The 26,128-nt window shown below is 47.8% G+C and overlaps 1 protein-coding gene across 1 annotated transcript in view; it reads left to right on the plus strand.

Annotated features, from left to right (window-relative positions):
- The window catches only part of SWAP70 (switching B cell complex subunit SWAP70), a 72,196-nt gene that overhangs the window by 30,135 nt on the left and 15,933 nt on the right, over positions 1 to 26,128 (plus strand). The window contains exons 3-4 of the mRNA XM_040327892.1: positions 8,001 to 8,174; positions 20,846 to 21,073. Coding sequence (XP_040183826.1) covers positions 8,001 to 8,174; positions 20,846 to 21,073 — 402 coding nt within the window. The remainder of the gene's footprint in view (positions 1 to 8,000; positions 8,175 to 20,845; positions 21,074 to 26,128) is intronic.

A 26,128-nucleotide genomic window follows, 5' to 3' on the forward strand; every position in this document is an offset into this window, starting at 1 on the left:
ATCAGGGTCCTCCACTTACATCAGGATTCCCATTAGAGTCACTTCATATGGGTCCCCATCAGAGACCTGCTTACATTAGAGTTCCCCTTATAAGTCCCCCCTTACATCAAGGTCCCCATGAAAGCTCCACTTACATCAGATTCCACATTATGAGTCCCCCTCATCTCATAGTCCCCACTTACACCAGGTTCCTCATTAGAGCCCCCCTTACAACATAGTCCACCTTAGGAGTCCCACCACTTACATTAAGTTTCCCACCAGAGCCGCACATACATCATAGTATGCCTTAAACGTGCCCCCCACATCAGGGTCCCCCTTACAGTAGGACCCTCATCAGAGCCCACTTACATCATAGTCCACCTTCGGAGTCCCCCACTTCATATCAGGTTCCCCACCAGAGCCCCAAATACACCATAGTCTGCTCAAGAAGTCCCTCCTTACATCAGAGTCCCCATTAAAGTCCCCCCTTTACATTAGGGTTCCCATCAGTGTCCTCCACTTACATCAGTGTCCCCCATCAGAGTCACTTCATCAGGGTCCCCCATCAGAGTCACTTCATCAGGGTCCCCATCAGAGACCTGCTTACATTAGAGTTCCCCTTATAAGTCCCCCCTTTACATCAAAGTCCCTATAAAAGCTCCACTTACATCAGAGTCCGCATTATGAGTCCCTCCTTATATCATAGTCCCCTCTTACACCAGGTTCCCCATAATCATTAGAGCCCCCCTTACAACACAGTCCACCTTAGGAGTCCCTCTTACATTAAGTTTCCCAACAGAGCCCCACATACATCATAGTATGCCGACGGAAATCTTTTTTTAACATCCTTTAACCCACGGGGATGTTAAGGAATGAGCCTGGATGCCGCCCGAGGTTCGGAGATTTCCGTGGGCTTCGTCTGCGCCTGCGCAGTCAAGCAGGGAACCATATCAATAGGGGAACTAGATCGACAAGACACCGGCCGGCGGCCATTATTTGGGATATGAGTCAGTACTTAATTTGGGGGGGGCACATGGGGGGCACACATTGGGGGGGGTCGTGGCCCCCTCAGGCCCCACCCTGGTGACGCCATTGCTTACGAACTGGCAGATGGGTGCACCTAAGTAAGGGGGAATTTTTTTCCCCATTGACCACCAATTAATTTGTTCTAGTAAGAGTTCCCGGAGACCTGAGCATTATTTTAAGGGGCTTCTTTTGGGGGAAAAAGTTGAGAGAAGCTGTTTTACACACCAACTTGGAAACTACAGGGGCACAGCCAGGGCAGGACTTAGGGTGGTGGGGGCCCATGGGCTTGAGCCCAGTCAAGCCCAATGGTAAGTCCGGCCCTGGGCACAGCTTGCAGATTTTCTTGAAGATTTGAAGATCCTTTCCCCGTCTTTCGTTCATGCCGGCAGTAGCCAAAAGCAACCGGCTCACCGTGGCGACGGAATGAGCGTCGGGTTGGCTGTGAAAACCCCCCGTTTTTACTGGGGGGGCCGAAGATCCTTGCCAAGCCGCTGAAGAAAGCTCTTCCTTGTCACAAATGCAAATGAATTATTGATTTTGGAGAAAGGAAATGAGCTTTTCGGTCAACAGTGAGCGTATTGTACGTTGGAGGCACCTTGGCACCGATCCCGGATTAAAATCTGCGTGTTCAGAACCGGTGTTCCAAGGAGATAAAAGTCCCTTTAGAACTCTCGTCCCACCTCCGTATTCTGCTGGTCTTCACAAATATCTCCTCTCATGGGAAGCCCTTCAAGGAGCGGCATTTCGGTTTTTATTTCCCGGTATGAATCCCCTCCCCGACCCTTTCAGATGGACTCAGTTACGTTGGTTTGTTCTCATCGTTTTTGATCGGTATGTGGAATTTTAATGACGGTGCAATTTAACGGGAGGCCTGCAGACCGCATACAAATGAGATCTCCATAACGTTTCTTTAGAGGATGAGAGGACTTCTGAAAATGAAGAACACCCCCAGTGCCTGGACAAGGCCATATAAAGCCCATGCAAAACTCCACCCCTTCTTTCCCAAGATGCAAAAATCCCCCCCCCCCCCCAAAAAAAAATTGAGCACTAATCTGCACGTTTACCCTTAAAGCATACATTCCCCCTCCTCCCAGCACAAATCTTTGCCCCCCCCTTCTAGCTCAAATCCTCTCTCTCCCCAAATCCCCCCCCCCCCCCAAAAAAGAAAATTCTCCTCCTAACACAAATCCTCTACTCCTCAACTTCCCCCCCTTGAGTACACATCCTCTACCCCCCCCCCACACACAAATGACCCCCGGACGCTCACTGACTAGGGAGTTTCCTGGGGGAGGTAGCACAGAGCGTGGAGTCATCCCTCCCACCCCGTCGTATCTTAGCTGTCTAGTTCCGCCAGCCGCTAAGGGGCGTAAACGCTGATTTACGCCTAGAATGCGTAAATCAGCGAGATACGCCGATTCACGAACGAACGCTTGCCTGTCGCAGTAAAGATACGCCGTTTACGTAAGGCGATTCCCGGCGTAAAGTTAGTCGAACAAATAGCTGGCCTAGTCAATGTTAAGTATGGCCGTCGTTCCCGCGTCGAAATTTGAAAAATGTACGTTGTTTACGTAGGTCGTCCGTGAATGGGGCTGGACGTAATTTACGTTCACGTCGAAACCAATACGTCCTTGCGGCGTACTTTGGAGCAATGCACACTGGGATATGTCCACGGACGGCGCATGTGCCATTTGTAAAAAACGTCAATCACGTCGGGTCACGAGTAATTTACATAAAACACGCCCCCCTCATCCTCATTTGAATTAGGCGCGCTTACGCCGGCCCATTGACGCTACGCCGCAGTAACTTAGGAGGCAAGTTATTTTAGCAATAAAGTACACGTCTTAGCATATCGGGTTAAAACAAATGAAGGGCGGCCTTTGCACTGTTGATGGGTGTGTTTTGCACTGTTGTGGACAAAAAAGTGTAGCGCTCTGATACAAAAAAAGGTATGAAAATGAAAATCAAAACCATGCGTGGTCAATATGCAACAATGTGAAATGCACATATATATGAGGACACAAATGTCATAACCATATATATAAAAGTGTCCAAAATGAACCAAATAAAGAGTGAATAAAACAATGTTCAAAATTGAAGAGTGAGATGAAATCTTCCAAAAATGAGTGAATGAATGTGAATTTCCAAATGAAGAAATATCCCATCACCAGTGTGAATGCAGGCTTACCGGAACGTGTGGACTCTGCGAAATGTATATTTCCAGAGCCAATCAGGATTGGTATGAACTGGAAACCACGGTGTGGAGTTGCTTCAGGAAGGGGTCAGCGAATGATCTTGGTGCAATAACCTAGGGAGAACTGGAAGGTCTCTCGCTCAGGGGATGCAGGAGATGGTCATCCGTGTTTAAAATTCGCATGAAAACATGGAAAAGAAAAGAGGGGACGCCATAGTGTAATACCGTCAAAAAATCAGTTTTAGGTTTAATTAAAGGTTGCACTTACATGTCAAATGAGAATAAAGCGCACTTAAATATAATGATGGCAACATTGGAGTGTTTTGCACTGTTGATGGGTGTGTTTTGCAATGTGCCCCCCGCTAAGACATGCACTATTTTGCAGAGTAGCACTAGCAACGGGAGCGTGCGGCATGTGTCGTAGTCATTGCGCATGCGCCGGGTAGATCTGACTCTCAGCTCTACATCTTCATGTATTTTTGGAGGCTCCGTTGAGTTCGTACTGAGCAAGCGCCGCGCCTGCGCAGTACAGGGGGGGGGTCCTTATCCGCCGGGGGAACTTATTCGGCAGAACACCGGGACAAGGGGTGGGCAGGAGGGGCGGCTGCCCTGGGCACTGTGTTGTCATGTGAGCTGTGGGGGCACTGCAAGGAGATTGAGGGGGAATGGGGTTTTGTGTTGGGAGGACAAACTTGGGGGGCAGCAGGGGAAAATAATTGTTCTAGGAGCAGAAATATGGGGGGGGGGGGTTCTAGGAGTGGTGATTTAGACTCCATTCACACCTGAGCGACAGCCGCGTTCGGCGGTAGCGGCGTATTTTGCCGCGAGTGTGAAACTTTCAATTTTTTATTTTTTTTCAAAGTCTTCCCATTGCTGTCAATGGGCAAACGCCAATGTCGCCTGAAAAAACAGGGTCCGGGACTTTTTTTCAGGCGACAGGCGTTCGGCGTCTATGAGATGTGAACCATCTCCATAGACAGCAATGGGAATTCTCCCCTCTAGCGGCAGAAGCGTCCGGCGTCGGGCGTTTTGTCGCTCAGGTGTGAATGCAGGGGGTTTGTGCTAGGAGGAGAACTTTTTTTTAGGGGGGTGGGGGAGATATTTGCTAGTATAGATCATTGGGGGGGCATTTGTATTAAGAGTGGGATGGAGTGGAGGATTTGTGCTAATAGGGTTGATTTTTTTGGGGGGGGATTTGGGGGATGGAGGGGGCAAAGATTTGTGTTGGGATAGGAGGGGCGATTTGTATAGGGATTAGGGGAAATGTATGCTTAGGAGGTAATCATGCAGATTAGTGCCCAATTATTTATTTTTTTTGGAGGGGGGGGGGATTCTTGCTGACACATAATTCTCATACATTTTTGGGGGGGGATTCTTGCTGACACATAATTCTCATACTACTTGGGGGGGGGGGGATTCTTGCTGACACATAATTCTCATACTACTTGGGGGGGCACAGTTTGGCATGTTCGCCCTGGGCTCTAGGTGACCTTGTCCCAGCACTGCCAATATGATTTGGATGTTTTTCAGTAGAGTGTGGTGAGGTCCCACGCCGGGGAGGTCCGTGTTTATCATCTCAGCATTTCTTCTTGTAAAACTTCTTGAGACAAACGTGGGATTTTCCCAAAGTAAAAATAGACGCGAGACTGAGAACAACACCCAGACCAATGAATCCATGCCAAGCTGTGTTTACCCGCCAGACAAAGATTACCGGCTGTCTATAGTCCTCTGCTAGTTACTCATTAGATTGTCTGTTTACATCAAAACTAGAACTGTTTGAGATTTTTTTTTTACTTTATTTGTATTGTTTTTATGCAATTTTGTTTGAATTATAAATAAACATTTAACACTTGAAATTGTCCTCTTCAGCACTATGCGTTACCGTAGGGAATATACAGCAGTTGCCTGTTTGGAGGCTCACTTTGTGAGATTGGGATCCAGACCTCCGATGAAGGAAGAGTCATGGCTCCTACTCATTCACCGGTGTGTTTTGTAGCACCCTCCTAGCCAGGGCCGCCATCAGGGGGGTACAGGCAGCACACCTGTAAGGGGCCCAGATGACAACCCCCCTTTTTTTATTTATTTTTATATAAAAAAAAAAAAAAATGTAATATATTTTTATTTTATTTTTTTACTAAAGGGGCAATTTTCTTTTTTTTTCAGGGGTCCAGAGGTTCCCAGGGGCCCGGATGACAACCCCCCTTTTTTTATATATTTTTTTATTCCTTTTATTTTATATATATATATATATATATATATATATATATATATATATATATATACCGGTATATATATATATTATTATTTCTTTTTTGTATATATTTTTATCAAGGGGCTCAGAGGTCCCCAGGACAAGGGGCAATTTTTTTTCAGGGGTCCAGAGGTTCCCAGGGGCCCGGAGGAGATCCCCAGGGCCCCGGATGACAACCCCCCTTTTTTTATATATATATTTTTATTTATATATATATATATATATATATATATATATATATATATATATATATATATATATATATATAATTAAAGGGCCCAGAGGTCCCCAGGGCACCGGATGGCAACCCCCACTTTTTTTAATAAAAAAATTATATTTTTTTATATTATTTTATTTCTTTTATTTCTTTTTTTATATATTTTTATTAAAGGGCTCAGAGGTGGCAAACCCCCAATTTTTTAGAAATGTTTATTTTTTTATTTTTGTTTATATATATATTTTTTTTCTTTTGTTATTAAAGGGCCCAGAGGTCCCCAGGGCCCTGGATGGAAACCTGCCCCCCCCCCATTTTTTTTATTTTTTATAAATGTTTATTTTTTATTTATTTATTTGTTTTATTAAAGGGCCCAGAGGCTTATTTTTATTTTTTTTATTAAAGGGCCCAGGGCCCCGGATGGCTACCCCCCTTTTGTTTATATATATTTTTCTTTACTTCTTCTTTTTTTTGTAAAGGCCCCCCCCTGCTTCTCAATTCGCGGCAGCCCCCCCCCACTTCTCAATCACAGGCGGCAGCACCCCCTGCTTCTCTGCTCAAGGGAGCCCATGCCTTAAGCTGTGTAAGGGGCCCCACAATTCCTGATGGCGGCCCTGCTCCTAGCGTAGGTTGCTAGGCAAATTTAGTTGTGGATCCTTCTGTAATTAAGGGAGCAGTGATTGTTTGCTCTGGTCTGATCGGTGTTTCACAGGCTGGAAGTTTGATTGCTTCCCCCTGCCTCAGATACTATCTACATGTTCTCCTGAGGAAGACAAGTGTTCGAAATGAGTTCAGCCTTTTGATGTTGGTTTTGTCATCTTTTGAAAAGAACGACGTATAATCGAAATAGGAGCCATTGTATGGATATAAGATGGACTGATTTGTCACTAAGCATGTTTTTTTTATCTGTTGTTAAATTGGTTCTAAAGGCTGAAGTTTTTTTTACCTTCATGCATTCTAAAAAAAAACCTCCTCTGTAAACTTACAGTACAAACAAATGGCAACCACCCAGGGCTGGACTGGGACAAAAATTTGGCCCTGGACTTCATCCAGACAGGCCCACTTTGACAGGTCTCTCCCACAGCGGCCGGACAACTCCCGCGCCACCCAAGCCCCCTCTCCACCTTCACTAGCCGTTTTACTTTATTAGAGTAGAACGGCTGGTACTGGTACTCTTATAGGCAGTACCAGTGGGGAAGCTAGACATTATGTCTCCCGGGGCAAAGAATCAGTTTGGTGCCCCCCTTATGGGACAAGATTAGGCAGAAGTGAGAAACTCCCAGGCCGCTGTCACTGAAGCCGGCCCACTGAGCCATCGGCCCACCGGGAAACTCCCTGTAGTCCCAATGGCCAGTCCATCCCTGCAACCACCCCAACCTATAACAGGCTGTTGTAGCAGGAGCACAAGGATGGGCAACACACACAAGGGCAGCCCATCCATTGAAGGTGCATGGGCACCAATTGGGGGAGTTCTTGAAGCACCTGATTAGAGCCAGAGGCTCTAATAGGCTTCAAAATAGGATGGGCTCGGGGGGCGGAGCATTATGCCATGAGCCCACCCAAGTGTGTTACAATAGCGAATGAATATGGCAGTGGCTTCTACATCCCCTGCTCTCCTCCTCGGCATCACGAGTGGCTTCCCCTTCCCCTGCTCGCATCACGGCGGCTTCCGTCTCCTCCCTCCTCCTCGGCGGCCACTCCAAATGCTTCTCCTTTCGGGAAACAGGTCTCAGACCCACTTCCTGATTGTTCTGGGAGGTAAATCTGTGAAAATAGTGAATATTAATTTTCTATAGTCACCCAACACCCAACTCGGCTGGGTTCGCAGTACTCTGTGCCCCGAGCCCACCCTTTTTTTTTAAGCCTATTAGAGCCTCAGGCTCTAATCACGTGCTTCAGCCCCCCCCCTCCCCATTGGAATCCATGCATCCAACGTCCTGCATGGGGGCCGGATGCATCGGTGAGCCCCTAATGGACTGGCTGCCCCTGATTAAAGTTGTACAACTTTGGTGTCATACAAGTGTGAATGATGCCTAAAATCTGCATGGAGTTTGCATCTTCTCCCTGTGCCTTGGTGGCCTTCCTCCCACACTCCAAAGCCTTGCTGGAAGGGTAACTGGCTCCCGTCTAAATTGGCCATACTGTGATATTCTATGAGTGTGCCCAAGATGGCCGCCCCACCCGCTATCTACCCCAACAGGGAGAAAAGCGCAAAAATAGGAAAATCCTCTTCGGATCAAGTTTGTATTACTGTGTGCTATGAGATGCAAAAACCAACCTGACCTGCAAATCTAATAATCAAATTAATTATTTTATTTCCCCCCCATTTTATTCCTCAGGTACAGGGAGACTTTGACAAGGTGGAGTTCTATAGGATGTGCTGGACTCTTTGCGCCAAGAAACATCTGAACAGAGGTCCCCTGTGTATCAGCGAGGACAGCGCCTTCAAGGTGTGGTGCATCTTCAATTTCCTGTCCGATGAGAAGTACCCGCTCACCATCGTCCCCGAAGAGGTGAGTGCCGCACACTGCCCCAGGGGGGGGGGGGGGCTTACCTGATTCATTTTATCCTAGCGCCATCATCAGGGTTGTTTGTACACTGCCCCAGGGGGGGCTTCGGAATCCATGCTGCTTTAGCGTATTGAGAAGATGCCATGATGTGGCGAGTCTCCACCCCTTTTCTTTAACCTCAACCCTTTTGACGCTCAATCCCAACCATACATTGTATTCAAAATGTAAATCGTAGAGTGTTATAGGAGGCAGTTTGATCACAAGCTCCCGTCAGGGCTTTCTGTGTTTACAAGTTACAGGTCTGCACGCTGTGTGTAACCCCCCCCCCCCCCCGAACTCTGCACTCTGTATGTAACCCCCCCCTAAACGCTGCACTCTGTATGTACCCCCCCCCCCCTGAACTCTGCACTATGTATGTAACCCCCCCCTGAACTCTGCACTATGTATGTAACCCCCCCCCTGAACTCTGCACTCTGTATGTAACCCCCCCTGAACTCTGCACTCTGTATGTAACCCCCCCCCCTGAACTCTGCACTCTGTATGTAACCCCCCCCCCTGAACTCTGCACTCTGTATGTAACCCCCCCCTGAACTCTGCACTCTGTATGTACCCCCCCCCCCCCCCCCTGGCAATCGCTTTTCTTTGTCCATATCAGATAGGTAGTGGCCTAGGACCAGAACATGGTCCAACTATACTATATTTCAACCACAGATCTGCGTTACTAGTACCATGCACTATTAAAAATCATTTTTGGCTTAATGAAAGATCTGTTTATATCGTTTATAAAGGGATTTTTTCCTAATTTATGACTCATTGCTAGGAGACAGAGGAAGTGAGACACGGAGAACAAAGGGTTATTTGTACAAAAGACTGGCCACATCTAATCATAAAACAGTATACATTGATAAAAATGTAATGATAAAAATAAAATACAAACACAGTACCCCGATTCACACTAGTGCCACTTCCCACTTACACAAGGGTCCCTATCAGAGCCCCCCTTACATCACATCAGAGTCCCTGCTTATCACAGGGTCCCCAACAGAATACCCTTTTACACTAGAATCCTCTTTATGTCAGGGTGCACATCAAAGCCTCCCCTTACATCAGGGTGCACATCAAAGCCTCCCCTTACATCAGGGTGCACATCAGAACCCCCCTTACAACAAGGTTTCCATCAGAACCCCCCTTACAACAAGGTCTCCATCAGAGCCCCCCTTACAACAAGGTCTCCATCAGAACCCCCCTTACAGCAAGGTCTCCATCAGAACCCCCCTTACAACAAGGTCTCCATCAGAGCCCCCCTAACAGCAAGGTCTCCATCAGAACCCCCCTTACAACAAGGTCTCCATCAGAACCCCCCTGTAACGGTCACCACCGTCTACCATATTCCATTCCATCGCCCCACGACAGCTTATCCGACAGTCCGACAGACATCAGACACGATCCATTCCATTACCCAGAATAACGAGACCGACAAGCTCTGTTACTGGTTTCAAAATGTATGAATGAATCTTTAATGGTACACTCTCAGCTTTTTATGCAGTTACAGGCATGTTACAGTAATCAAAGGAACAAAGACACACTCCACCCACACATCGCACAATGGGGCTTCAATCACATTCTTTTAGATAGTGACATTCAGGTGAGTTAATTACTACTCATTACCCAGACGGTTTGTCTCTGCGACAAGCTCCCCTCACCTGTTACACAAAACACATTCCTTTACTAAACATAATTGACATGCTAATTCCCTACCCCTGAAAGGAGACATCTGACCCTTTCAGACTTAATTAGTACAATGGACACAGAATGTAATCACAGCAAGATACTTTAACATCCCATAATAGCCAGCCAGGCTGACTCTCAGTTTCAATCCACATCACCACAGTAGCAGACTTAGTTAGCATCTCAATAGTCTATTGACCTGTTCATAAGGAACAACTTGTAATATGTCCAGATCTCCTGCAATACATGAATTATCAGTAATGTCCCATCTCATGTAATTTATAATTATCATTTCTCAGTCACCCTATGCCCAAAAGGGGCACAGGATGACTCTAGACCCAAGAGTCATTAGTGACGCTGGCACAGGAGTACCCCACATCCTTCAAAGGTCTCTGGGTGTCACGGGCCATTCCGTTACACCCCCTTACAACAAGGTCTCCATCAGAGCCCCCCTTAAAACAGGCAGTCGTGTCATGACAATAATGTAAGGGGCACTCTTAATGGAGACATCTGATGTAAGGGGGCACTCTTGATGGGGACACCCGATGTAAGGGGGCACTCTGGATGGGGACACCCGATGTAAGAAGGCATTCTAATGAGTTGTCATGGTGTAAAGGGGGAAATCTTATATAAGGGGGCACAGGTTCTGTTTAATAGGGTTTCCCAGGTCATGACACACACACAGTGTTGGCATTATGCCCCCCCCCCCCATAGATCCGGTCCAGCACCGGAGGGTGGTCCATCATTTAGCGATGCCCGGTCTTATACGCAAACATACATATATTCTGCGAACAAGATATCCTTCCTGTAGATAAAATTGTTACTATGTTTATATAAAGTTTTTGTAAATGAAAGATAAAATCTGGCGACCCGCGTCTTACGTCAGCAGGGAGCGGTAAAGATCTGCAGATTTGGGTAATCACGATCGGTAAAAATAGCATCTCAAGTTACAAAATAAACTTTCTTTTCTTGTCCTGGAAAACTCCCGAATGAAAGGTCGGGTCATTCTCTATTGTGACTTCACAATGGACTATTGTCTTCCTTTCTTCTATATCCTTCTCTCTTTACTGGACTTCCCATCAGTCTGCTGGTGGAGATATTCCATGACACCGTCCGTACCCCCAGCCCACCCCCCCCCCCCCCCCGGACACACCAATGGATTCCGAGTGACACCTATTTATAGACGTCTGGAACGGTCAATGTCAATGGTGAGAAGTAAACCAACTACCTCTGCTGATGGTGAAAGTTTATTAAGAAGAAAAAAGTTACAAAAGTAAAAGTGAAGATCGGGGGTTGGTAGTGAGAGTAACAAACATGGAGGTTCAGGACATGGTAAGTGTACCTGAGGACATGGAGGTTCAGGACATGGTAAGTGTACCTGAGGACATGGAGGTTCAGGACATGGTAAGTGTACCTGAGGACATGGAGGTTCAGGACATGGTAAGTGTACCTGAGGACATGGGGTCTTCTCCAAAAGGCGAAGCTTAACCCCATTGCCTCCTGCTTAATGAAAAGCGGGGTGAGGGCCCGAAAATTACTTCTCACCAGGCGGGGCCTCTAGTAATTTGGGGGGCCCTCCGCAGCTTTACGGGGCCCTAAGCGGCTTGCATAGTGAGCCTATAGGGCGGATCGGCCCTGTATATACGGCATCATGGAGGTAGGCCTGCTCCTGAGGCACACTGCATATACAGTATGCGCACCAGCGTTTTTGCTGTATTAGCGCTCCCAGCATGGATAACGAGCTCCTGGTCGGGTACTTTTCCTGGCTGGAAGATGTCCGCCATCATCTAGCTCCTTCATCCCCAGCCTTACCGTCTCTAGCCTGCTCCTTGCATTCATTGGAGATCAGTTCTTTCAATCATGGTGGCTTATCATCACATGTGGGTGTTACTTGGGTGGTCTGTAGGCATATACTGTACATATAGCCTGCCAATGAATTCCCACCCCCTCCAGATTGACACAAACCCATCAAAGGCATTGTGATATTTGCATAACTCCTCCCAATCGAGGACTATTGTGAGGTGTATTGAAGGAGGAATCTGTGATGTATTCCCATAATGACATCATGAGTTCTCATAATGACATCACCGAGTTCCCATAACCCCATCACTAGGTTCTCATAACACCATCACTGAGTCCCCATAACCCCGTCACTGGGTTCCCATAACCCCATCACTAGGTTCTCATAACCCCATCACTGGGTTCCCATAACCCCGTCACTGGGTTCCCCATAACCCCATCACTGGGATCCCCATAACCCTGTCACTGGGTTCCCCATAACCCTGTCACTGGGTTCCCCATAACCCCATCACTGGATTCCCATAACCCCGTCACTGGGTTCCCATAACCCGGTCATTGAGTTCCCATAACCCCATCACTGAGTTCCAATAACCCCATCACCGGGTTCCCATAACCCCGTCACTGGGTTCCCATAACCCCATCACCGAGTCCCCATAACCCCATCACTGGATTCCCATAACCCCGTCACTGGGTTCCCATAACCCCATCACCGAGTTCTCATAACCCCATCACCGAGTTCCAATAACCCCATCACCGGGTTCCCATAACACCACCACCGAGTTCCCATAACCTTGTCACCGAGTTCCCATAACCACATCACTGGGTTCCCCATAACCCTGTCACTGAGTTCCCGTAACCCCAATAATGAGCTCCCATAACCCCATTACCGGGTTCCCATAACCCCATCACTGGGTTCCCATAACCCCATCACTGAGTTCCCCATAACCCCATCACTGAGTTCCCATAACCCCATCACTGGGTTCCCCATAACCCCATCACTGAGTTCCCATAACCCCATCACTGAGTTCCCATAACCCCATCACTGGGTTCCCCATAACCCCATCACTGAGTTCCCATAACCCCATCACTGAGTTCCCATAACCCCATCACTGAGTTCCCATAACCCCACCACTGAGTTCCCATAACCCTGTCACTGGGTTCCCCATAACCCCATCACTGAGTTCCCATAACCCCATCACTGAGTTCCCATAACCCCATCACTGGGTTCCCCATAACCCCATCACTGAGTTCCCATAACCCCATCACTGAGTTCCCATAACCCCATCACTGAGTTCCCATAACCCCATCACTGAGTTCCCATAACCCCATCACTGGGTTCCCCATAACCCCATCACTGAGTTCCCATAACCCCATCACTGAGTTCCCATAACCCCATCACTGGGTTCCCCATAACCCCATCACTGAGTTCCCATAACCCCATCACTGAGTTCCCATAACCCCATCACTGAGTTCCCATAACCCCATCACTGAGTTCCCATAACCCCACCACTGAGTTCCCATAACCCTGTCACTGAGTTCCCATAACCCCGCCACTGAGTTCCCATAACCCCGCCACTGAGTTCCCATAACCCCACCACTGAGTTCCCATAACCCCACCACTGAGTTCCCATAACCCCACCACTGAGTTCCCATAACCCCATCACTGAGTTCCCATAACCCCATCACTGAGTTCCCATAACCCCATCACTGAGTTCCCATAACCCCATCACTGGGTTCCCCATAACCCCATCACTGGGTTCCCATAACCTCATCACCGGGTTCCCATAACCTCATCACTGAGTTCCCATAACCACATCACTGGGTTCCCCATAACCCCACCACTGAGTTCCCATAACCCCATCACCGAGTTCCCATAACCCCATCACTGAGTTCCCATAACCCCATCACTGGGTTCCCCATAACCACATCACCGGGTTCCCATAACCCCACCACTGAGTTCCCATAACCCCGCCACTGAGTTCCCATAACCACATCACCAAGTTCCCATAACCCCGTCACCGAGTTCCCATAACCCCGTCACCGAGTTCCCATAACCCCGTCACCGAGTTCCCATAACCCTGTCACTGGGTTCCCATAACCCCATCACTAAATTCCCATAACCCCATCACTGAGTTCCCATAACCCCATCACTGGGTTCCCATAACCCCGTCACCGGGTTCCCATAACCCCATCACTGAGTTCCCATAACCCCATCACTGAGTTCCCATAACCCCATCACTGGGTTCCCATAACCCCATCACCGAGTTCCCATAATCCCACCACCGAGTTCCTCATAACCCCGTCACTGGGTTCCCCATAACCCCATCACTGGGTTCTCATAACCCCACCACTGAGTTCCCATAACCACATCACCAAGTTCCCATAACCCCACCACTGAGTTCCCATAACCCCACCACTGAGTTCCCATAACCCGGTCATTGAGTTCCCATAACCCCATCACAGGGTTCCCAAAAACCCATCACTGAGTTCCCATAACCCCGTCACTGAGTTCCCATAACCCCATCACTGAGTTCCCATAACCCCATCACTGAGTTCCCATAACCCCCATCACTGGGTTCCCAGAACTGAGGGGTGTGTACACCCTACATTTGAGTTTACAGCGAGACCACATAATTGCAGAGGTAGTGACAGCAGCGTGCAGCTTTCATGCATGCAGTATAAACCTGAGCGGGGACAATGGGCACAGTGGCATCAATTGACACAGTGACGACAATCAAAGGGCACAGTGGCGACAATTAAAGGGCACAGTGGCGACAATTGGCACAGTGGAGACAATTGATGGGCACAGTGGCTGTGTTTGATGGCATGGCACAGTGACTGCGTTTGATGGCATGGCACAGTGGTGACAATTGATGGCACAGTGGCTGTGTTTGATGGTATGGCATAGTGACTGCATTTGATGGCATGGCACAGCGGTGACAATTGATGGCACAGTGACTGCGTTTAATGGCATAGCACAGTGGTGACAATTGATGGCACAGCGGCTGCGTTTGATGGCACAGTGGTGACAATTGATGGCACAGTGGCTGCATTTGATGGGCACAGTGGCTGCATTCAATGGGCACAGTGAGGCTGCAATTGCTTTTTGTTTTTTTTCGTTTGCACCCCCCCCCCCCAAAAAAATTTTGAGCACCAGTCGCCACTGGCCAGTATTGAAGTTGGGGAGGGGTTGTTCTGTAACGAAGTCCGATGAGCGGTTAATAACTGCCGTCCTGAATCACGTGGCGATTGGACACGTCTTCAGTTCGGTATCAGGCTGATGTAACCCGTATTTCCATCTGTTTCCTCTTCTTTGGTTTCCTCTTTTCTTCAGATCTTCGTTACTTTGTGAAGAGATCAGATAAGAGGAGACTGAAGCTTACAGAGAGGAAACCTCTAGAAACGCGTCGTCCTCAATATACTGTATGTGCAAAACACAGAATGAACAGTCTGTCCTCATTGGCTCCTGGGAATTATTTCTGTATGCAGCATCAGCCAATAAAAAGTTTCAGGGAATGAAGACCGTTACATTTTCATGTTGCGACCGCGTTGTATCTACATTGTGAGGTCACATACAAGTCACACAACCCTAAGAGTGAACTTCACAACACGATACATGTAAGCCATTCGCTACATTTGTACAACTTTCACTGAATCTCTGAATTGTCACTTAAATAGGAAATGGAACGCGTTTCATCCCCTGAGGGACTTCCTCAGAGGGACGTGGTGTAGAGCAGCCCTCAAAATTTCCCCTCGCATACTGCGAGTGGAAAATGGCTGTTGGCGAGCGTGGGGCTGCCTCAGAGTGGGGGGGGGGGGGGGTGAGCACCGCCGGCACGGTCTCCCAGCCAGGGGAAGAAAGAGAAGAAGGGGCTCACCGCCCGGAGAGCAGGATTGTCCGCTGTAATAGCTTTCATTAGGATTCCCCCGTGTTCCCGGGGCTCATCATCACATGGCCCTACATCTTGGCCCGGCACCTTTGATAGACAGAACACCGGTCCAATGCGAGACGTGTGACGTCATCAAAGGCGTCGGCCAAGAGGTGGGGCTATGTGAAGATGAGCCCATGGGAACATGGGGGAATTCAAATGAAAACTATTACAGCGGACATTCCCGCTCTCTGCTGATCCAGATGGTGAGCCTCTTCCAATGCACAGGTGAGAGGCTGCATTGGGCACAGGTGAGGCTGCATTGGGCACAGGTGAGGCTGCATTGGGCACAGGTCACGCTGCATTGGGCACAGGTCAAGCTAGATTGGGCATAGGTCACGCTGCATTGGGCACAGGTGAGGCTGCATTGGGCACAGGTGAGGCTGCATTGGGCACAGGTCACGCTGTATTGGGCACATGTGAGGCTGCATTGGGCACATGTCATGCTGCATTGGGCACAGGTCACGCTAGATTGGACATAGGTCACGCTGTATTGGGCATAGGTCACGCTGCATTGGGCACAGGTCACGCTCTACTTTGCATTTAATGTAAAAATTCTGCAAATACATTATTTATATATTTATTGATCTGGAGCTGAATATCAAACACACACACACATTATGTATGGATACTATCTAATGGAGAAGTCACAGAGGACACAAAGGACAAATAAATCCGCGAGAGAGAAACTCAATCTTTGTTTTTATATCTGCAGGAGGAGGAAATGTTTCCTCTCTTTATCAGAGACATCGCATGTAAATGTCGGGACAGCTGACACTTTACAGAGGAAGTGACATTTAAAGAGGAAGTGCCTAAAATCCGTTCCACAAATCAAACCTTCGCCTGTCTGTGATCAGATCATATTCATAAATATAATAAAATATAACATATATATATATATATAGTAGGGATGATAGTAGGGTCCATAGGCGTGTGCACAGGGTGTGCCAGGTGTGCCTGGGCACACACACCCTAATCACCCCGTGTGGCACAGATTCCCCCTGTTTAAATTCCTGAAATTTCCCCAAAGTCTCCCAAACAGGAGCTCCTAAAAAAATGTGTAAAAAACAAATAACATTGTAAATAATAATACAAATAAAAACTACTGACACCCTCCACTGCTCTACTGACACCATCCACTGCTCTACTGACACCGTCCACTGCCCTACTGACACCGTCCACTGCCCTACTGACACCGTCCACTGCTCTACTGACACCGTCCACTGCTCTACTGACACCGTCCACTGCTCTACTGACACCGTCCACTGCCCTACTGACACCGCCCACTGCTCTACTGACACCGTCCACTGCTCTACTGACACCGTCCACTGCTCTACTGACACCGTCCACTGCTCTACTGACACCATCCACTGCTCTACAGACACCATCCACTGCCCTACTGACACCATCCACTGCTCTACTGACACCATCCACTGCTCTACTGACACCGTCCACTGCTCTACTGACACCATCCACTGCTCTACAGACACCATCCACTGCCCTACTGACACCATCCACTGCTCTACTGACACCATCCACTGCTCTACTGACACCGTCCACTGCTCTACTGACACCGTCCACTGCTCTACTGACACCATCCACTGCCCTACTGACACCGTCCACTGCCCTACTGACACCGTCCACTGCTCTACTGACACCGTCCACTGCTCTACTGACACCGTCCACTGCCCTACTGACACCGCCCACTGCTCTACTGACACCGTCCACTGCTCTACTGACACCATCCACTGCCCTACTGACACCGTCCACTGCTCTACTGACACCGTCCACTGCTCTACTGACACCGTCCACTGCCCTACTGACACCGCCCACTGCTCTACTGACACCGTCCACTGCTCTACTGACACCATCCACTGCTCTACTGACACCGTCCTCTGCTCTACTGACACCATCCACTGCTTTACCGACACCGTCCACTGCTCTACTGACACCATCCACTGCTCTACTGACACCATCCACTGCTCTACTGACACCGTCCACTGCTCTACTGACACCGTCCACTGCCCTACTGACACCGTCCACTGCCCTACTGACAGCGTCCACTGCCCTACTGACACCGTCCACTGCTCTACTGACACCATCCACTGCCCTACTGACACCGTCCACTGCTCTACTGACACCGTCCTCTGCCCTACTGACACCGTCCACTGCTCTACAGACACCATCCACTGCCCTACTGACACCATCCACTGCTCTACTGACACCATCCACTGCTCTACTGACACCGTCCACTGCTCTACTGACACCGTCCACTGCTCTACTGACACCGTCCACTGCTCTACTGACACCGTCCACTGCCCTACTGACACCGTCCACTGCTCTACTGACACCGTCCACTGCTCTACTGACACCGTCCACTGCTCTACTGACACCGTCCTCTGCTCTACTGACACCATCCACTGCCCTACTGACACCGTCCACTGCTCTACTGACACCGTCCTCTGCCCTACTGACACCGTCCACTGCTCTACAGACACCATCCACTGCCCTACTGACACCATCCACTGCTCTACCGACACCATCCACTGCTCTACTGACACCGTCCACTGCTCTACTGACACCGTCCACTGCTCTACTGACACCATCCACTGCTCTACTGACACCGTCCACTGCTCTACTGACACCGTCCTCTGTCAAACACAATCTGAGCAGTTGTCCAGCTTGGAGCGGTACACTTGTTCTATTCTGTTCATAGAAGGGGAGGAGAGGAAGGACCCGGGTACGTCTGGTCTTCATCATGAGATCTTTCAGCTGCAGAACTCACAACATTTGAGGAATTGGCCTTCAGTGACAAAAAGATGCTGAAGCGGCACTTTCCCCTCTTGCCATCGTCTTTCGTCACCTCTCTCTCGTGTTTAGATTTTGTGGTCGTGTTTCTGGCTGTATCTTCTGTTGCACAATTGTAAGGAATTTCCCGCTTGTTGTTCTCCTAAAACTGATTTATTTTATTTGATTCACTTGCCTGAATCGCTTCTAGTTTTGGGTGGGCAATCAATACCCCATGGATAACACTCTGGACGCAACGCGTTGGGAGGAGGGATCTGTACATCGGATGGAGTCATCTGTTTGTTAGATAACTCAGTAAATGGCTACAAGGCTTTTAATATGGTGCCCGGTATTGAATAGACTCTGCCACTCCCGGTGATTAAGGAAACCATAGAGCAGGGGAAGTGAAATGAAATTCACGGGGGTCCGGTCAGAAACATTTTCTCCTAGTGGAGGTCCGACTGTCATATTGGCACTATGACCACATGATATCCTCCACATCGCAGCCCCTGTGCACGTCACAGGCCCCTCATCTCAGACCCCCATCACAGACTGGTCCCCCCAACACCGACTGGTCCCCCCCAACACAGACTGGTCCCCCCCAACACCGACTGGTCCCCCCCAACACAGACTGGTCCCCCCTCATCACAGACTGGTCCCCCCCAACACAGACTGGTCCCCCCCAACACAGACTGGTCCCCCCCAACACAGACTGGTCCCCCCATAACAGACTGGTCCCCCCATCACAGACTGGTCCCCCCATCACAGACTGGTCCCCCCCATCACAGACTGGTCCCCCCAGCACAGACTGGTCCCCCCTCATCACAGACTGGTCCCCCTCAACACAGACTGGTCCCCCCTATCACAGACTGGTCCCCTCATCACAGACTGGTCTCCCCCAACACAGACTGGTCCCCCCCAACACAGACTGGTCCCCCCATAACAGACTGGTCCCACCATAACTGACTGGTCCCCCCCATCACAGACTGGTCCCCCATCACATACTGGTCCCCCCATCACAGACTGGTCCCCCCAACACAGACTGGTCCCCCTCATCACAGACTGATCCCCCCAACACAGACTGGTCCCCTATTACAGACTGGTCCCCCCTCATCACACACTGGTCCCCCCAACACCGACTTGTCCCCCCTCATCACAGACTGGTCCCCCCATCACAGACTGGTCCCCCCCATCACAGACTGATCCCCCCCATCACAGACTGGTCCCCCCCAACACAGACTTGTCCCCCCATCACAGACTGGTCCCCCCTCATCACACACTGGTCCCCCCCATCACAGACTGGTCCCCCCTCATCACAGACTGGTCCCCCCCAACACAGACTGGTCCCCCCATAACAGACTGGCCCCCCAACACAGACTGCCCCCCCCCCAACACAGACTGGTCCCCCCCAACACAGACTGGTCCCCCCCAACACCGACTGGTCCCCCTCATCACAGACTGGTCCCCTCATCACAGACTGGCCCCCCCTCATCACACACTGGTCCCCCCAACACAGACTGGTCCCCCCCAACACCGACTGGTCCCCCTCATCACAGACTGGTCCCCTCATCACAGACTGGCCCCCCCTCATCACACACTGGTCCCCCCAACACAGACTGGTCCCCCTCATTACTAGGGTTGCCACCTCATCCCTTTAAAACCGAACACATATTAATTACACAGGTTCTGTGGCTGATTAAGGTGGTAATTAGACTAATTTGGAGCCTTACCTGCATTAAATTAGCCTCAGAACCTGTGTAATTCATATGTGTTCGGTTTTAAAGGGATGAGGTGGCAACCCTACTCATTACAGACTGGTCCCTCCCATCACAGACTGGTCCCCCCCAACACAGACTGGTCCCCCCCAACACAGACTGCCCCCCCAACACAGACTGATGGTCACCGGTCATCTCAATGACTGCCGAAGGCCCGGGCGTGACGTTATGACGTCACGCCCAGGGTACCCAGAAGTAAACAAAGCAGCAATCGCAGCTGTTGGCATGAAATCGGTGATTTTTTTTTTCACAATTTCATGTTTTCCAGCCTGGAGGAGAGATGTGGGGGGAGGGGAGGTCTTATTGACCCCGCCTCTCTCCGTAAAGAGGACCTGTCACACACTATTCCTATTACAAGGGATGTTTACTTTTGTGTTTTTTTTATCAACCTAACTATGCAACTATGTAGTCTGACACATCCAGCACCCCCTCCCCCCACCCACTCACAGAAACGTTAACCACTTGCTGACCACCGTCTGCATTAAAACATCCTGTCAGCCGGTGGTTACACCAGGATCATGGCTGTCACCGGCGATCACAAGGGGGCTTGTTTGTCCTTTGTCATATCTATAAAGTTAAATGCAAAAAAAAAAAACGGTAAAAAAATAAAATAAAAAACAAATCTGTGTGGTGATGATTTGCTGTCTCTCCTCAGATGGAGTATTTTCTGAAGAAGCTGGCGGAGGCGATGGGCAGCGGGTGGCAGCAAGCTCTGTTTGAAGATTATAAAATCGGCCTCCACAATAAGCCGAGCGGTCTGTCCGTCTGGGAGCTCATCGATCTGATTGGAAGCGGACAGTTCAGCAAAGGCACCGACTTCACCACCGTCTCCATGGCCATCAACGAGGTCTTCAATGAGCTTGTGCTGGATGTCCTGAAACAGGTAAGAAGACCCAATCTGCTCCGTACAATCCCCTCCGTACAATCCCTTCGGTACAATCTCCTCCGTACAATCTCCTCCGTACAATCTCCTCCGTACAATCCCCTTCGTACAATCCCCTCTGTACAATCCCCTCCGTACAATCTCCTCCGTACAATCCCCTCCGTACAATCTCCTCCGTACAATCCCCTCCGTACAATCCCCTCCGTACGATTCCCTCCATACAATCCCCTCCGTACATTCCCCTCCATACAATCTCCTCCGTACAATCTCCTCCGTACAATCCCCTCCGTACAATCCCCTCCGTACAATCCCCTCCGTACAATCCCCTCCGTACGATTCCCTCCGTACAATCCCCTCCGTACATTCCCCTCCATACAATCTCCTCCGTACAATCTCCTCTGTACAATCTCCTCCGTACAATCCCCTCCGTACAATCCCCTCCGTACAATCCCCTCCGTACAATCCCCTCCGTACAATCTACTCCGTACAATCCCCTTCCTACAATCTCCTCGGTACAATCTCCACTGTACAATCCCCTCCGTACAATCCCCTCCGTACAATCCCCTCCGTACAATCCCCTCCGTACAATCCCCTCCGTACAATCCCCTCCGTACAATCCCCTCCGTACAATCCCCTCCGTACAATCCCCTCGGTACAATCCCCTCGGTACAATCCCCTCTGTACAATCCGCTCAATACAATCCCCTCTGTACAATCTCCTCCGTACAATCCCCTCCGTACAATCCCCTCCGTACAATCCCCTCCGTACAATCCCCTCTGTACAATCCCCTCTGTACAATCCCCTCCGTACAATCCCCTCCGTACAATCCCCTCTGTACAATCCCCTCTGTACAATCCCCTCTGTACAATCCCCTCCGTACAATCCCCTCTGTACAATCTCCTCCGTACAATCCCCTCCGTACAATCCCCTCTGTACAATCCCCTCGGTACAATCCCCTCCGTACAATCTCCTCCGTACAATCCGCTCCGTACAATCTCCTCCGTACAATCCGCTCCGTACAATCCCCTGCGTACATTCCCCTCCGTACAATCTCCTCCGTACAATCCCCTCCGTACAATCCCCTCTGTACAATCTCCTCCGTACAATCTCCTCCGTACAATCCCCTCCGTACAATCTCCTCCGTACAATCTCCTCCGTACAATCCCCTCCGTACAATCTCCTCCGTACAATCCCCTCCGTACAATCTCCTCCGTACAATCCGCTCCGTACAATCCCCTGCGTACATTCCCCTCCGTACAATCTCCTCCGTACAATCTCCTCCGTACAATCCCCTCCGTACAATCTCCTCCGTACAATCCCCTCCGTACAATCTCCTCCGTAGAATCCGCTCCGTACAATCCCCTGCTCACATTCCCCTCCGTACAATCTCCTCCGTACAATCTCCTCCGTACAATCTCCTCCGTACAATCCCCTCCGTACAATCTTCTCCGTACAATCCCCACCGTACAATCTCCTCCGTACAATCCCCTCCGTACAATCCCCTCCGTACAATCGCCTCCGTACAATCTCCTCCTTACAATCCCCTCTGTACAATGTCCTCCGTACAATGTCCTCCGTACAATCTCCTCCGTACATTCTCCTCCGTACAATCCCCTCTGTACAATCTCCTTCTTACAATCTCCTTCCTACAATCCCCTCCGTACAATCTCCTCCGTACAATCCCCTTCCTACAATCCCCTCCGTAAAATCCCCACCGTACAATCTCCTCCGTACAATCCCCTCCATACAATCTCCTCCGTACAATCCCCTTCCTACAATCCCCTTCCTACAATCTCCTCCGTACAATCCCCTCCGTACAATCCGCTCCGTACAATCCCCTCCGTACAATCCCCTCCGTACAATCCCCTCCGTACAATCCCCTTCCGTAAAATCTGCTCTGTACAATCCCCTCCATACAATCTCCTCCGTACAATCTCCTCAGTACAATCCCCTCCGTAAAATCCGCTCTGTACAATCCCCTCCGTTCACCTCTTTGGACTATACACCACCTTCCCCTTGTTATGGAACGTAAGAGAGGGGGAGAAGTTCTGTAGTCCTAATACATTTCCTGTCCTCGGGTGTCAACTCGGCTCCTTCAATTCCAATTTGGAATTTTGTAAATTCGAATTTATTCTAAAATGTGTTTATTCGTAAATTCCAAAAATTCGGAATTCGTAAATTTGTCTTTTCGTAAAATTTGAAAAATTTTCATTTTGTAAATTTGAAAATTTGTCATTTCGTAAATTCGAATTTATTCAAAATTTTGTTTATTCGTAAATTAAAAAAAAACTCGGAATTCGTAAATTCGAATTTATTCTAAAAAAAAATATTTGTAAATTCAAAAATGTGGAATTCGGAAATGTGTTTATTCGTAAATTCAAAAAATTCGGAATTCATAAATTTGTAACTTCGTAAATTAAAATTTATTTAGAAAATTTGTTTATTTGTAAATTTGAACAATTCGGAATTCGTAAATTTGTAGTTTCATAAATTCAAATTTATTCGAAAAATTGTTTATTCGTAAATTCGAAAATTTGGAATTCGTAAATTCGGATTTCTGAATTTTCTAATTTCCGAGTTTCAGAATTTTCAAATTTATGAATGTTCGTAAAAATTCGGAAATTCCCTAATAAACAAGTTTGTCTAAATTCGTAAAAAAAAACTAATTTGGATCGTTTAGCACGTGTCTAGCAAATATCTCTGTAGTGGCGCTCTATTCCTAATATATATAAAATAATAATAATAATATAAAATAATAATACAAATAATAATAATATGGCAGGCCATTTAACCCTTTTACATTTTACTGGAAATAAAAATAATTTGTTGCAGTTTGTGTCCCCAATGCAGAGATTTCCCATCACTTCCTGTCGCCATAGCGGGGAAATCTCCCCGGCAGGGACACACACTGAAGATTAAAGAATATAGTGAAGGGAGATCTTATATATATCTATATGTTTATTTATATTTTGTATTTATTTTTGGAAAATAAAAAAAGTTGCAAAATGTAGCAGAACTCCTGAATTCAGGTTCTCCGGACTGTAATGCCCTGTACACACCATCACTTTATGTGATGAAAAAAAACGACATTTTCTGTGAAGTAAAAAATGACGTTTTTGAAACTTCAATTTTCAAAGACGAAGTTGCCTACACACCATCGTTTTCTCACAATGTTCTAGCAAAGCGAGGTTACGTTCACCACGTTTTTCCATTGAAGCTCGCTTCATAAGTAGCTTCTGGGCATGCGCGGGTGAAAAAACGTCGTTTTAAACGACGTTTTTGCTACACACGGTCAATTTCTGTGAAGTAAAAGTTGACGTTTTGAAAAACGACACATAAAATTGAAGCATGCTTCAATTTTTTTTTGGTCATTTTTTAGAAGACATAAAACGACGTTTTCCCCCACACACGGTCAATTAAAGTGACGTTTTTAAAAACGTCATTTTTTTTCATCACATAAAGTGATGGTGTGTACGGGGCATAACTTTGTCACAAATACATTTTCAGCTTCGCTTTTTTTTTTAGCACTTTGGCGACCTCTTGTGGTCAGTCCAAAAAATTACATTGCTTAAAAATGTTACAGAAGTTTAAATGGATCTTAAAAAGTAACGAACACACACTTTTTGTTTTGTTTTTTGCAAACAAATCTTTCTTTGTTGTCGTAATAAATAGATTTTATTTTTTAAGCAAAACATACATCAAAAATCATAAAACAATAATTTTTTTTACCTTTTTCTACTTTGGATGAGTGTTGTTTGTGTGGATTGATACTTTGTATTCTTCTATCTCTCGCCCTCTCTCTTCTCTCTCTCGCCCTCTCTCTTCTCTCTCTTCTCTCTCTTTCGCCCTCTCTCTTCTCTCTCTCCCCCACTCTCTTCTCTCTCTCCCCCACTCTCTTCTCTCTCTCCCCCTCTCTCTTCTCTCTCTCGCCCTCTCTCTTCTCTCTCTCGCCCACTCTCTTCTCTCTCGCCCACTCTCTTCTCTCTCTCGCCCTCTCTCTCCCCCACTCTCTTCTCTCTCTCGCCCTCTCTCTCCCCCACTCTCTTCTCTCTCTCGCCCTCTCTCTCTTCCCTCTCTCTCTCCTCTCTCTTCTCTCTCTCTCTTCCCTCTCTCTCTCTTCTCTCTCTCTTCTCTCTCTTCTCACTCTCTTCTCTTTCTCTTCTCTCTCTTCTCTCTCTCTCTCTTCTCTCTTCTCTCTCTCTCTTCTCTCTCTCTCCTCTCTCTCTCTTCTCTCTCTCTCTTCTCTCTCTCTCTTCTCTCTCTCTCTCCTCTCTCTCTCGCTCTCTCATGTGTCACCAAATGATGATTTGGATTCAGAGCCTTGCAAAGTTATTTACAAATAAAATAAAGAAGCTTTTTATTTATATCTTCTACTTTTTTTAGTGTGAGAAAAAAATATTAAATATGTAAATTATTAAGTATTAAAAATGTAAATATTCTGGTTGGAAACAAAAAAGGAAAAAATAATACTAAAGGGGGAGGGGGAATATAAGGAGGTCATTAGAGGTGATGAAAGAACACTAAAGAGTTAATTAGAAACTCCTCTCTATAAAGAATATATTTGTATTAATATTTGTCAGGTTGCTTTATCTGATGTCATATCCGTCCCTGATCTGCAGATGAATGAAACAATAAATACAAAAGTAACAATGTTACTTTGTAATCCTTTATCTCTTGTCTGATCAATGTTTATAAACAATGTTCCTTTGTATCTCTCTATCTCCTGTCTGATCAATGTTTATAAACAATGTTCCTTTGTATCGCTCTATCTCCCGTCTGATCAATGTTTATAAACAATGTTACTTTGTATCTCTCTATCTCTCCTCTGATCAATGTTTATAAACAATGTTACTTTGTATTTCTCTATCTCCTGTCTGATCAATGTTTATAAACAATGTTACTTTGTATCTCTATCTCCTGTCTGATCAATGTTTATAAACAATGTTCCTTTGTATCTCTATCTCCCGTCTGATCAATGTTTATAAACAATGTTACTTTGTATCTCTATCTCCCGTCTGATCAATGTTTATAAACAATGTTACTTTGTATCTCTAT

The sequence above is a fragment of the Rana temporaria genome, chromosome 11 (genome assembly GCF_905171775.1).
Source record: "Rana temporaria chromosome 11, aRanTem1.1, whole genome shotgun sequence".
Classification (NCBI taxonomy): domain Eukaryota; kingdom Metazoa; phylum Chordata; class Amphibia; order Anura; family Ranidae; genus Rana; species Rana temporaria.